This window comes from Gossypium hirsutum, chromosome D05, assembly GCF_007990345.1.
Source record: "Gossypium hirsutum isolate 1008001.06 chromosome D05, Gossypium_hirsutum_v2.1, whole genome shotgun sequence".
Taxonomy (NCBI): domain Eukaryota; kingdom Viridiplantae; phylum Streptophyta; class Magnoliopsida; order Malvales; family Malvaceae; genus Gossypium; species Gossypium hirsutum.
The window spans coordinates 10,744,372-10,759,237 of record NC_053441.1 but is presented as its reverse complement, the minus strand read 5'-3'; the positions used below and the strand labels follow the sequence as shown (position 1 = coordinate 10,759,237).

At 33.1% G+C, this 14,866-nt stretch overlaps 1 protein-coding gene across 1 annotated transcript; it reads left to right on the top strand.

Moving 5' to 3' along the window:
* Positions 1-6,501: 6,501 nt before the first annotated feature.
* LOC107906466 (pleiotropic drug resistance protein 1) lies at positions 6,502-14,160 on the top strand. The gene is made up of 24 exons (XM_016833461.2): positions 6,502-7,236; positions 7,393-7,513; positions 7,606-7,694; positions 7,813-7,897; positions 8,015-8,174; positions 8,297-8,373; positions 8,636-8,689; positions 8,789-8,879; positions 8,975-9,276; positions 9,356-9,637; positions 9,728-10,044; positions 10,139-10,299; positions 10,383-10,486; positions 10,574-10,730; positions 10,811-10,939; positions 11,029-11,189; positions 11,328-11,660; positions 11,868-12,158; positions 12,256-12,339; positions 12,444-12,577; positions 12,726-12,953; positions 13,042-13,213; positions 13,303-13,557; positions 13,745-14,160. The coding sequence occupies exons 1-24, from the start codon at positions 6,878-6,880 to the stop codon at positions 14,006-14,008; spliced, it is 4,410 nt and encodes a 1,469-aa protein (XP_016688950.2). The 5' UTR covers positions 6,502-6,877; the 3' UTR covers positions 14,009-14,160.
* The last annotated feature ends 706 nt before the right edge of the window (positions 14,161-14,866 follow it).

The window sequence follows — 14,866 nt, the reverse complement described above, 5'->3', positions numbered from 1 at the left end:
ACCCCGAAGAGGGATGGGGGGAGGAAAACAAACTATTTGCTTAATCACTTCTCAAAATAACCAGACGTGAAACAGATCAAGATTCCAACTACCATCCGACATAACCTGTAATGGCCTAAATTTTCAGTGGTGTCAGAACGGTGATTCGAGATCACTAAATCCGACAAGTGAGTAGAAAATATTATAAATTTAGTGAGTATAAGTTAAATGTGAAGTTAGGAAAATTTTTGAAATAGTGAATAGTGTACTAGGAATAAATATTAAAATAATTAGAACCGAAAATGAGGTATGGAAACCCCAAATTTATAAACTGAACCATAAATATTTTTAGAAATATTTATATAGTGTCATTGAGTTGGTATTAAAGTTTCGTTAGAAAATTCTAACGTTTGGGTGGTCAATTAATTAAAAAGAACTAAACTGAAAATAATGCAAAATTTGTTAAAAAGTTATTAAATAGCTTAAGTGATAAATAAGGAGGGACTTAAGGAATAAATATTCCAATATGGGATACTTGAGACGGCATAAGAGAAGAAAAAAATCTGAAAAAATGATGTAATAAGGGCAAAATTGGAAATTTTGTAAAAATTAACAAATAAAAATCTTAATTAAAAGAGTTTCTAGGTAATTCTTCATATTTCTCAGCCAAGAACGCCATTTAAGAGTCCCTCCAAGCTGATTTTTCATATATTTGAATCATTTAAGTTTAATTCTTGGTTATTTCTTCTAATTTTTGTGATTTTGATACTTTTACAATTAGGTCCAACTAATTATTTCATTAGTTTTTGATTTCATGGTTGATTTTGTGAGTTACCATTGATGAGTGTTGAATTTTTATGATGAATGAACATGGAATTAAAGTTTTAATTTTATTATATGATGATTTTATTAAGTGATTTTGATCGAAATTGATTTTAGGGACCTAGTTGTGAAAAGTTTAGAATTAGGGTTTGGTGTTGCGATTTTGAATATCAAAGGCTACATAGTAGTGTAAAATAGTTGGACAAGGTGTTAATTGAGAAAAATTAGATCAATTGAGGGGTTAATTGAGAAAGGACTGAATTGTATAAACTGTGCAATTTGGGGCAAAATGGAAATCAACATTTTGCATTAAAGCAGTTTTGGACAGCAGCAGTAGTCTAACTTTGAAAAATAACCAAAAATTGTGGGAATTGAATTAGGGATGAATAAATATGAAATTAAATCTTATTGAGTCTAGTTTCTCATAGAAGAAACAGTGTAAGCAATGGAATTGTAAATCATGAGATATAATAAATTTTGTGAGACAAGGTTAGAATGATTTCGGGTTTCCCTGTTCTGAATTTGGAAAATCATCAAAAATTGAAGAGAAATAATTATGGAATTAAATTTATATATTTAAAATCCTGAATGAGTCCATTTTCAAGAGAAACAAATGAGAACATCATTCTAATCCCGTACAAGGAGATAATTAATTTTTAGTGAAGAAGGGTCGGAACTGTCAGACAGCATAATAGGGGTGACTTTAAAGAATAAACTGTACTTATTGGCTAAACTAAAAATTCTGAAAATTTTATAGTGAGAAGATATGTGAGTCTAGTTTCAGGGAAAATTTACGGATCCTAATTTGGAGTTCTGTAGCTCAAGATAAAAATAATTTAGTGACTATGACACGGATGGACAACATTGAATACACATAAGTAAATAGTGAAATTGTGGATAATGTTACTTATAAGAAGGTTATAAACATTAAGGATGTGAAATAGAGTGAAGGTGAAATCAATACTGATAAGTGAATGATTTTACAATGATAGATCGAGAACCCGAAGCAAGCCGAGGAAAAGAAAAGTAGCTGATTAGTCCCTAAACTTTTACAAATTCTGCAAATCGACCCAGGTAAGTTCATATGGCTGAAATTTAATGATTAAATGTTAAATTCATGAATTATATAATGTATGATGAAATATATTTATTGTTGAAATGAGAATAAAATAAAAATGCGAAAACTGAATAAATGATCAAATTGAGTGGAACGCCGGATTTGAGTACTTCTGATCAGTGACAAGTGATAAGTAGTAGCTTTAGCTACACTTATCTGATCAGTGACAAGTGGCAAGTGATAAGTGGTAGCTTAACTGCACTTATCTGATCAGGGACAAGTGATAAGTGATCATACGTAAGACCATAGTTATTCTATGGCAAAGTGGAAGTGAAGTACTCAATTTTTCGTAACCGTTCCCTAATTTTGATTAAGGATGGTAAGTGACAAATGGGCCCAAAAGAATTATAGTAAAAGGATAAGTAGAAGTGAGTTTATACCAAGGGACTCACCAGTGATTGTTGTTGACATGTAAACTTAGTAATGATGTATAATGTATAAGTATGTAAATGTTTGGTAAGATTTATGTTTTATGCCTATGAACTTACTAAGTTTCTATAAGCTTACTTGAGTGTATTCAATGTCTCTTGTAGAGTGACGTGAAAATATACGGAGGATCGGATCAACACTGAGGATCACACTTTCTAGATTTTCTCTGGTAGCTTTTATAAATTTTCTTTTTGATTTATATGACATGTATATAGTTTGATGATAATATAGATACTAAAACTTGTTTAATGAATATGAATTAAAGTAAAGTGTGATGAATATGCTAAATAGTATAATTATAATTGAAGTATGATTTGTATCAAATTGATTGAAATAGATTGGTTGATTTGGATTGGTTCCGGTTTTAAAAATTGCAGGGAAGGTTGAATATTTATAAATGGATTATATTGAGTTCTTATTAATTTTTTTTTTGAGACTTTGCGAAAAATTAATTAGGTAAACTTTGGTAATGCCTTGTACCCTATTCCGGCGATGAATACGGGTAGGGGTATTACATAACCATTTCACTAAAAATACAATCTAAATCAAGATTGACATGAGAAGGAATTTGCGATATTAAAGGGCCCACAAACGGAATCCATGAATCTTTCCAATAGCGAATGGTATTACCATTAGCTTCTGACCATGCTAAATTCTCATGAAATGAGGGCCATACATTAGATAAAGACTTCCAGAGATGCGAGCCATTACACTTAGCAATGGATTCAGGAAGCTGATCTCTCATACAAGCAGGATTAAATAACTAATATGTGTCTATTATAATTCATTTTTAATTTTTTAATATTATCTAAGGTCACACGGCAATATTTCACCCCTATTTGTGGAGTTTTTAACTTCATTAACAATGCATAAAATAAATTTCAATTATAAAATACTAATTAATTATGTAAGATACTGTTCATCAATCTTCATAAATACAACTCATCATTAAACAAATTCAATAGGAACCATAAAAAATATTTTATATTTTAAACAACGAAAAAATCACAATTTCATAATAAATAAAAAACAATTTCTTTACCCGTCGGAAACACCTTATTGTGTGTGAGATGAGCAAAATTGATTAGTATACACTGATATTCTGATAAAATATTACGAGATACAAACGGTAGAACTGACTTCCTTGACTCCCTTCTTATTTTCTCAAATTAAACACACACAAGTACAAGGAAACATCTAAAAGATGTCCAGAATTTAGGATAAAATTGTTTGGTTTTCTAGAAGAAAATTTAGATTTTGGAATTGGGATGACCAATATTTAATTTCAAGTCTTAAGCCATTATTTGCGGTGTTTCTACTTTTCTAGAAGGCAGACCCTAATGGTGGAACCCATGTTTTTCCACGCTTTGTTTCTACAGGACAAGATGTTAAAGAAAGTCAAAATGCATTGATCATGGACAGATAACGTAATTGGATGTTATAGATTACTTTCGATCCCCCACAATTGCATTCCGCAGATACGATTGATCGCAGTAATTAGACAAAATACATATACAAAATGTAGTTAAATTTTGCTGCTACTCTCTTATTTTATTAAAATTGTTGTATTTTAATTTATTATTTTTTATCTCACGGTAAATTTTAATTTTTATATTTTCCGAATTTTAAAACTTCAATTTTAATATAAATGATAATCGTTAATCTATTAATATTAATTGAATATTTAGTGAGTAGCATGTAAAAATAACAAGCTAACATTACATTACATATATGATAACATTTTTAATGTATCATGTTTTGGAAATAATATGATTTAATGAATTTAATAGTAATCATTTGATGAGAATTGAAATTTTAAAATTTAAAAAACACCAAAAATAATGAAATTAAAATACAAATATTAATAATATAATTTAACCTATAAATACCAAAATTTATATGAAAAATATACAAATAATTAAATCTATATTAAATTCAAATCAATCTTAAAATGATATATAAAAATTATTTTTATTTTAAATTTAATGAACCTGCTCCCATTGGGTCCAATTAACGAATTAATCTCACAGACCATTAAGTATGCTCCATTGGAAATTGTCAAGGTCTTAAATTATAAATATCATAATATCGTTATCTGGAAGACTTCATTGCTTGGCATACAATTCTATAGTCGTCAAATTTCGCCCTGATCTTATCTTGGAGAGGGTATCTGATTGGCTGACCCACGCACGTTATGCGTGAAAATTTGACTTTCAAACTTTATATGCTATAACTTTGTTTCTAGATGATCAAATTGACTTAGACCTCATTCAGAATTTCGATTACATTTCCTGGAATTTCTTTTATTAAGCAAAAAAGAAAATGAAAAAAATCAGATAGCAATCACGTTGCATGTTTATTAACTTCCACTGGATCAAACGGACGGTCGCCAAGGCAATTTTCATACTTTTTTCTGCAAAATTTGAAGCGTATATAATGTGATTTAATTGCTAATTTAATCAATAAATTGTGAAAAAAAAAACCAAAGAATGCTCTCGCCAATGTATGATATGAATCATTCTTTATACGTTTTTTTCCATTTACATTGTAATAAAAAAAAGTTGAAAGAAATTTCTTTTGAGTTACGCACGAGTAGAAAACAGCAGCTGACCGTCGATGGTAATTTCTATTGTTGACCAGACCGATTCTACTTCATTGACTTCATTTATATTTAATAGGATGCCAATAGAATTTTGTTTGGATTATTATTTAGTAATTATAGTTAAGAGCGTGTATTTATTTTTGGTAATAGAACATTTGATATATTAAATGTTAATTTTTATTTAATATACTTAAAACTTTAAATTAAAATTATTTAGTAAAAAGAATTAAAATATCTTTAAAAAAATGAGATATTCAAATTATCATATTTAACTTCTACTCAAAATTAACTATCTAAAATAATAGAAAATATTATATTAATAACATTAAAATTAAAAAATAATTAAAAAAATATGGATAAAGAGTGTTACTATATTCAAGTTAGTAAATACAAGTTGAACAAGAGAAGAAAAAAATACTCAAAAAGAAAAATATAATAACAGTTATCGTAAAGTAATCATAAAATCGAAATGTTGTCTTCTTTTTGGGAGTCCACTCTAATTAAATATCTAGTCTTTACCTCATTTGCTTTACACGTAAGATCATGTCTTAGGAAGGGCCCCACCTAGGAGTCATTAGCTTAGTTAATCTTGTAGTTAAATATAAATCAAACTCGATTTTTTTCTTAAATGATATTTTGTTAAACTGTAATTAAATTTGGACTGACTTGGCAAGTAAAATTTCGTGTGGAAAAATAATAAAATTGCGGATTACGTTATTAAACAGATCTGTCGCCATATGCAAAGAGCCTCTTGGAGAAAGATATTCAAAGTCTTTTACACGCAAAGGTTGAAAGTTATTTTTTTATTTACTTCAGTATACATCATGTACTAAATAATCGTTTTCTACGTTCAAATTCAGTACCTGCTTCACTTCCCAAAAGGGAATGCATAGCTCAGCAATTATGTCAATTTAAAACATTAAAGAAGTTATTATTTATTACACACTCGAATCACGATGAGCTGGTGGCAGCTAGTGCATGTTTTTTTGTAGGAGATTCATGCCATATATTTTAGACCTTCTCGACATCTAATTTCACACCACGCTGGCTATTGATGATTGCCCATTAAAAGATAACTCGTCAAAACAAATCCATATATCCTTTTAAATAATCTTTAGAAACCTACAATATAAATTAATAAAACCCTTTCTTTCTTTAAATTGTTAGTATACATACATATAAAACACGAGGTGAAATAATGTTATGTATTAAGCCACTTCAATGACTTAAAAGATGGAATTGAATTAATGATGTTTAAAACGTGTAAAAGTAGTATCTACCGTCGTATACACATGGGTGTTAAAATAAAATAAGAATATAAAAGATTTAGGCCTTCTAAACATTACAAAAATATATCAGTATATCATTGATTTATTTTTATTTTTTAATTTTTCATTAAAGATATATGGAAATTTCCATTAACGACAGTAATTAAAAGAAAAGAAAAACATTTCCAAGTTCAAAACAGGTGGCATTGAAAGTGCCGTTCGCTTGATGTTGCCTCTTCCGGAAGACTTTAAAAACTAATAATAATTAATAATAACAGTAATCGGAATCTTTCACTTTTTTTTATACACAAATAATTCAATCCCTGCGAAACATCCTGGAAATTTTGTAAGTTTGACAGATTGAAAAGAAAGCCGTCATATATGTTATGTAATTTCTAATAACTATATATATAACGTAAACCTCCAGTTTTATAGAAACCAAGGCTTTTCCTTTTGTTCTTTCAGTTTCAAAACTCAGATTTTTTTGTAAATGTTCAAAGACAAGAGTCTGATAACAAAACACCAATAGACTACACAAGTTTTCTTTTCTCAACGTCGATTCAAATTCTTGTAAACCCCCTTTTTTTTGGTCTTGATTCTTTGATTTGAGCTCCGGAAACGTGAAAGTTTGGATACTGTTTTGGTGGGTGTTGGGATTTGATGGTAATGGAGGGTGGTGATATTATTAAAGCGAGTAACAGTTTACGGGGAAGTTTACGAGCAGGAAGTTTAAGAGCCGGAAGCTCTTCGATATGGAGAAACAGTGCTGTGGACGTATTTTCAAGGTCTTCACGAGATGAAGATGATGAAGAAGCTTTGAAATGGGCTGCACTTGAGAAACTACCAACTGTCGCTCGTCTCAGGAAAGGTATATTAACTGGCTCTCAAGGTGGTGCCAATGAGGTCGATGTTGATAACCTTGGATGGCAAGAAAAGAGGACTTTACTTGAGAGGTTGGTCAAAGTTGCAGAGGAAGACAATGAAAGGTTCTTGTTGAAGCTCAAGAATCGTATAGACAGGTATGAGATTCTTTTGTATGTTGTTGTTGTTGTTGTTGTTATTATTGGTTACTAGGGAAATGAATGAAACAAAAGAAAACAGAACTCTGTTTTTGTCCATGGAGGTCCTGCTCTCTGCATCAATAATCATTTGCATTGGATTTTTTTTTCTTTCAGGGTTGGCATCGATCTTCCCACAATCGAAGTCAGATATGAAAATCTAAATATTGAAGCCGAAGCTTTTGTAGGAACCAGTGCTTTGCCTTCTGTTCTTAATTTCATTACTAGCATATTCGAGGTAGCAACCTGGAAAATACTACTTAATTTATCATTTTACAACATTTTTGTTTAGGATTCTTACTAACTTTTTATTTTGTATTGTGATTAAAGAACTTCTTGATAGATATGGGTGTTCTTTCTAGTAGAAAGAAAAAGCTGACTATCCTCAAAGACGTCAGTGGCATCGTTAAGCCAGGAAGGTAAACATGGTCATCTGAGCCTTATCAACACGTCAATTTTGTTTTTTTTTCTCTCCTCCCTGAAGTTGGGAGATCCTGGAATTAATCAATGATTAGTCTTTTCATGTATATATTATAGGATGACATTGCTTTTGGGTCCTCCAAGTTCTGGAAAAACCACTCTCTTGTTGGCTCTGGCCGGGAAGCTTAATCCTGATCTCAAGGTGATCTACAAAATTCACAATTTTCCTTTCAGTGTTTTCCTTTCTATGCTTCTTGTTTTTGCTTTCTATTCTGCCTTTGCTTTAGTTTCTAATTTGAAAGTGAAAATTCTGTTGCAGTTTTCGGGGTCTGTGACATACAATGGGCATACCATGAAGGAGTTTGTGCCTCAGAGAACTGCTGCCTATATCAGTCAACATGATCTTCACTTGGGAGAAGTTACTGTGAGGGAAACTTTGGCCTTTTCTGCAAGATGCCAAGGTGTTGGAACCCGATATGGTTAGTTTGATTGAGTTCCACCCTTCTCGGTTTTTCTTTTGACCTTTTGGTGCAAAGGTTGTCACTTTGCCTTTTTGATAATTCTTCTAAGCATGAAACCTTGTTGCTATGTGTGTTTACAGATATGTTGGCAGAGCTATCAAGAAGAGAGAAAGAAGCAAACATTAAACCTGATCCTGATATTGATGTCTTCATGAAGGTAAGAATTATGCAGCCATTGTAATGCAAAATATGAACATATTATATACCTCACTCGCAAAATGCCCGTTTTGTTTACATATTGCTTTCACGTGTCCTGCAAAATTAGTTGCATATGTTCAAAGGTAACTTTCTCTAAAATAAAATTGATTGACAATCTGAAATATAATATAATTTGAAAGATTAATTTTATCTGACAGGAATCTCTATTATAAAGAATCTTGTATTCACCGAGATTTGCTTTGTCATCTTTAACATTTCAGGCAGTAGCAACAGAAGGACAGGAAGCAAGTGTAATCACTGACTATATTTTGAAGGTAATATTACAGAAACTAAAGTATATTGAAAGCTATTCAAGAAGCACTAATATAAGAATTTCTTCACTTATTGAAATCCTTTGGACATAAATTTTGCAGATTTTAGGACTGGATGTATGTGCAGACACTATGGTAGGAAATGAAATGTTGAGGGGTATCTCTGGAGGACAAAGGAAGCGTGTCACAACAGGTAGTTCATGAAGTCAATTACCCAAATTTTCTTTTATCTGAGTACACTAAATTTCTTATGATGAAATCTAATTATGCTATTGTCCTTGCAATTAGGTGAAATGCTGGTTGGACCTGCCAGGGCACTGTTTATGGATGAGATATCTACTGGTCTAGACAGCTCTACTACATTCCAAATTGTGAACTCCCTCAGGCAAACTGTTCACATCCTTAATGGAACTGCAGTCATCTCCCTTCTACAGCCAGCTCCTGAGACTTACGATCTTTTTGATGACATTATTCTCCTTTCTGATGGAGTGACAGTATATCAGGGTCCTCGTGAACATGTGGTGAGCTTTTTCGAATCTATGGGCTTCAGGTGCCCTGAGAGAAAAGGTGTGGCTGATTTCTTGCAAGAGGTAAGTCTTGACAAAGTTTATTCCCTTGTTCATATAGAGAAATTTGCTCTTCAGTCACATTTAACATTGCTAATTGCAGGTTACATCAAGGAAAGACCAAATGCAGTATTGGGTACGTAAAGATCAACCTTACAGGTTTATCACTGCCAATGAATTTGCTGAGGCATTCCAATCATTCCATGTGGGAATGAAACTTGGAGATGAACTTGGGACTCCTTTTGACAAAACAAAGAGCCACCCAGCTGCTTTGACAACCCAAAAATATGGTGTTGGGAAGTGGGAGCTGTTGAAAGCTTGCATCGCAAGGGAATTTCTGCTTATGAAGAGAAACTCTTTCGTGTACATCTTCAAGTGTATGCAAGTGCGTAATAATCATATTTAAATTCTTTACTGCAATTGTCGTGTTTTAAGGATCGTGACTAACACATTTTTATTTTCTTCATGGTACCAGCTCACAGTGATGGCCTTAATTACTATGACACTCTTTTTTAGGACTGAGATGCATAAGGATTCTGTTCAAGGAGGAAGAATCTACATGGGGGCCTTGTTTTTTGGTATGACTATGATTATGTTCAATGGAATGTCTGAGCTTTCAATGACCATTTCCAAGCTCCCTGTCTTTTACAAGCAAAGAGACCTCCTATTCTTTCCTTCATGGGCCTATGCTTTACCATCATGGATACTGAAGATCCCTATCACATTTTTAGAAGTTTCTATATGGGTATTTATTACCTACTATGTCATCGGATTTGATCCGAATGCTGAAAGGTAGGAAAAATAAATGACAACAAAATTTTAGTACACAGTTTTTCGCTCATTTCCTCTGATCCAAATTGATGTTGAAGTTACTTCTCTGGTGCAGGTTCTTTAGACAGTACCTCATCCTTGTTCTCACTAACCAGATGGCTTCAGGATTATTTCGGTCTATTGCAGCAATCGGTAGAAACATGATTGTTGCTAACACTTTCGGGTCATTTGCTTTACTCGTACTTTTTGCATTGGGTGGCTTCGTCCTGTCACGAGGTATAATATCAAGTCTTAGAAAAAAGCTTTTAAAGTTAAAACTTTTAACAATTCTAATCTTTTTATTATATTGAATGCAACAGAGGACATAAAGGGTTGGTGGATATGGGGTTACTGGATTTCACCAATGATGTATGGGCAAAATGCATTGATGGCTAATGAGTTCCTTGGGCACCAGTGGAATCGAGTAATGCTTTTGAAATTCCAATGTCTATAATTCTGCTTTTGTCTCTTAACAATATGCTGATCTTGCATGTTTGGTTTCATATTGAAGGTCCTTCCGGGTTCAAACGTATCACTAGGAGTTGAAGTTTTAAATTCCAGGAGTTTCTTCCCAGATTCATATTGGTATTGGATCGGAGTAGGGGGATTGATTGGCTTCGTATTATTGTTCAACTTTGTCTTTACTGTGGCTCTTACCTATCTAGCCCGTGAGTATAGTTACCTGCTAAATCTTTTCATCTTTCGAAGGGAAGGCTAATCATTTACCCTTTTTCAAATAAATTTTTAGCCTTTGAGAAGAATAAGGCCGTAATATCAGATGAACCTGAAAGCGACGATCAAGTCAATGGGGTTGGAGTTGGTGGAAGCATTCAGTTAACAAACCAAGAAAGCAGCTCAAGTCATGTAAACAGATCAGGTATTAAAAGCTTGAATATATTTGGATCGGTTAGCAATACTAATTTAATTGATTTGCTAATTTAGTTAACCATACTAATTGACATGCAGAGATCCAAGATGACATTCAAAGAAGCACCTCATCCATGTCCTTTTCTATGAGTGATGCAACAGCTGGGGCCAACGGCAAAGGGAAAAAGGGAATGGTTCTTCCATTTGAGCCACATTCCATCACTTTTGATGACATTGTGTATTCTGTTGATATGCCCCAGGTAACATAAGAGTTTGAGTCTTTTTTCCGGTTCAATGTACAAGTACTGTATATGTTCAACGGTTGGTTTGAGTCTTTTTTCCGGTTCAATGTGGTGCAGATATATAAGAGTTTATTTGATTGAACTGAAACATTGCAGGAAATGAAAGAACAAGGTGTCCCTGAAGATAGATTGGTGTTATTGAAGGGTGTTAGTGGTGCTTTCAGACCCGGCGTTCTCACAGCTCTCATGGGTGTTAGTGGTGCTGGTAAAACCACTCTGATGGATGTGCTTGCAGGCAGAAAAACTGGTGGTTATATCGATGGGAACATTACAGTTTCAGGTTTCCCCAAGAAACAAGAGACATTTGCTCGAGTATCTGGATACTGTGAACAAAATGACATTCATTCTCCTCATGTCACTGTGTATGAATCCTTGCTTTATTCCGCTTGGCTACGATTGTCCAGTGAGGTTGATGCTCAAACTAGAAAGGTTAGCATTTGTGAAATCCTAACTTGTTTCAAGTCTCTTATACTACTTTGTTACAGCTTTAAGTTGAGAACTGTTGTGTTTGATAAAACTACTATTCCCTTTCCCCTCCATTGGCCGGAACAAGAGTCCTATAAAAACAACACATTGTCGTAGTCACTTTTGGCCAGGATTAAGTTGATGGTTTTCTCTCAACATGTTTTCTTTTAGATGTTCATCGAGGAAGTCATGGAGCTTGTGGAACTGAAACCATTAAGGCATGCCCTAGTTGGTATACCTGGTGTAAACGGTTTATCAACTGAGCAGCGAAAGAGGCTTACCATTGCAGTCGAGCTTGTGGCAAACCCCTCCATCATTTTCATGGATGAGCCAACTTCAGGGCTTGATGCAAGAGCTGCTGCAATTGTCATGAGAACAGTTAGGAATACAGTGGACACTGGAAGAACAGTTGTGTGTACCATCCATCAACCAAGTATTGACATATTTGAAGCATTTGATGAGGTGAGAAACATTTTTCAAAAAAAAAAAAAAAAGAAGTGGCTCCATTTTAGTTAGTTTTATATGTAATAGTGTAACTAAGATAAAATTGCAACTGCAGCTATTCCTTATGAAGCGTGGAGGACAAGAGATCTATGTGGGGCCATTAGGACACCATTCTAGACATCTTATCAAATATTTTGAGGTGTGATGAAATGAAAGACAACAATTTTTGAAGTTCATCAACTTAATTCATTTCTCAGTTCACATGAAAACTGTATCTAACACTTTAATGTTCATCTCCTCCAGGGAATTCAAGGAGTTAGCAAAATCAAAGATGGCTATAATCCAGCTACTTGGATGTTGGAAGTTACCTCAACAGCACAAGAGTTATCTTTAGGCGTCGATTTTGCTGAAATCTACAAAAAGTCAGACCTATACAGGTAATAAGCTAGCTAGGCACAGAATTGCAACAAAAAGTGTTACTTGATTTGACTAATTACTTTGGTTTGGCATATATAAGACATATCTATGGCCTATTAATCTTGGCTACCTTGAATTTGCTACTGATGCATCATGTCATTTGTTCAGGAGAAACAAAGCTCTTATTGAAGATTTAAGTAAACCAGCTCCTGGTGCAAAGGAACTCTATTTCGCAGCACAGTACTCTCAATCATTCTTGACTCAGTGTACAGCTTGTTTATGGAAGCAACACTGGTCATACTGGCGCAACCCCCCATATACTGCTGTGAGATTTCTCTTTACAACCGTCATAGCATTGATGTTTGGGACAGTGTTCTGGGACCTTGGTTCTAAAACGTAAGCAACAACTCAAGTTCTCAAGCTTCAATTTAAGTTTTAATCAGTCAGCTTCATGCATCTAATTGTCTGGATTGTAAATTTACAGGAAAACAATACAAGATCTGTCCAATGCAATGGGTTCAATGTATGCTGCTGTTCTTTTCCTTGGTATCCAAAACGCTTCTTCTGTGCAACCTGTTGTGGCGGTCGAAAGGACAGTCTTTTATAGAGAAAGAGCTGCTGGAATGTACTCTGCAATGCCATATGCCATTGCACAGGTAAGTAATTTTCACATTTTGAAGAGTAGTTGAAATGGTTAAGAAAGTTGTAGGCACATTATAATTGACTCCACATTTTGCCATTGCAGGTGTTAATAGAGATACCTTATATTTTTGTTCAAGCTTCTGTGTATGGCCTTATAGTCTATGCTATGATCGGATTCGAATGGACGGTTGCTAAGTTCTTCTGGTATCTCTTCTTCATGTTCTTCACCTTACTTTACTTCACCTTCTACGGCATGATGGCTGTTGCTGTCACACCAAACCATTACATTGCAGCCATAGTTTCCGCGGCATTCTACGGAGTATGGAATCTCTTTTCAGGATTCATCATCCCACGACCTGTAAGTGCTACTTCCATGCAAAGTTTCTTTTCAAGGGGTTATAGATGTGTAGATTCGAGTCCCAAACCTGTTGGATGCCACCTCTAAAGGGTGACTGCATAAACCAATAGGATTGGTATCTCTAGCATATACATATATACACACAAATTCTGAGGACTAACTAAATTCAAATGTGCACCAATTACAGAGTATGCCAATATGGTGGAGGTGGTACTACTGGATTTGTCCTGTTTCTTGGACCTTGTATGGATTGGTTGTTTCACAGTTTGGAGATATAACACACATGCTTGAAGACGGGAACAATGAGACAGTGGAGCAGTACTTGAGAAATTTTTATGATTTCAGGCATGATTATCTGGGATTAGTTGCTGCTGTGATTGTTAGTTTTGCAGTTCTCTTTGGAGCAATCTTTACTGTGTCCATAAAGATGTTCAATTTCCAAAGACGTTAACAAATTTTTGGTTTAAATATTGTGTACAACAAAATTCCATGTTTGTAATATTAGAATATATTATTAGGAACAGAACAAGTTCCAAAAGTTGTATGTTATCTTGTATTCAAAATATTTAATTCCAAATTTATATATTCGTTACAACCTTCAAATACTCTTCTTTCTAGATCAATTAACAAATTCCATCCTCTTTTTAAGGATTGGATTTGACTTTAGGTGTTCAATGTCATGCATTTAATGAAATTTGTAATCCAAATATAAATTCAAATTTTGGTATTTAAAAAAAATTTAATATCTATAAATACAATTTTAAAATTTCAGATAATTATGGGAATAATTTATATTAAAATAATGTTAAAAATTAAGATTTTTAGGCATCGGTCATTAATTATTCTATGTCTTTAAAATTTAATGATATGGTGAAAATATTTAAAATATAAGTAATTAAAAATAAACATCTAAAGCTCCAGAGTAGTTTACTGATATTTTTATTTTATGTTTTAAAAAATTATTATGAAATTATATTTTATTTTTAAAAATAATATTTTGATTTTAAAAGAAAGATACTTAAATTACAAATGTTTGGCCACACATCCAACGAAAGTATTCTAAAATGCCAACAATGCCTTCTAGATATTACATTTACACTCCACCAAAATAATTCTAGGTTGCAATTTTTCAACAATGGCTTCTCAACTACATGTGATTTATTTTGCTTTTTAATGGAAGTATGTTCCACATTATATATTTTCCTGTCGACATTCTTATCCAACAAATTTAATATTAGGGTTTATATATGAGATTTCCCTCTTACTGGAGGTTTTTAATTTCATACATATGAAATGGAAGCAAACTTTA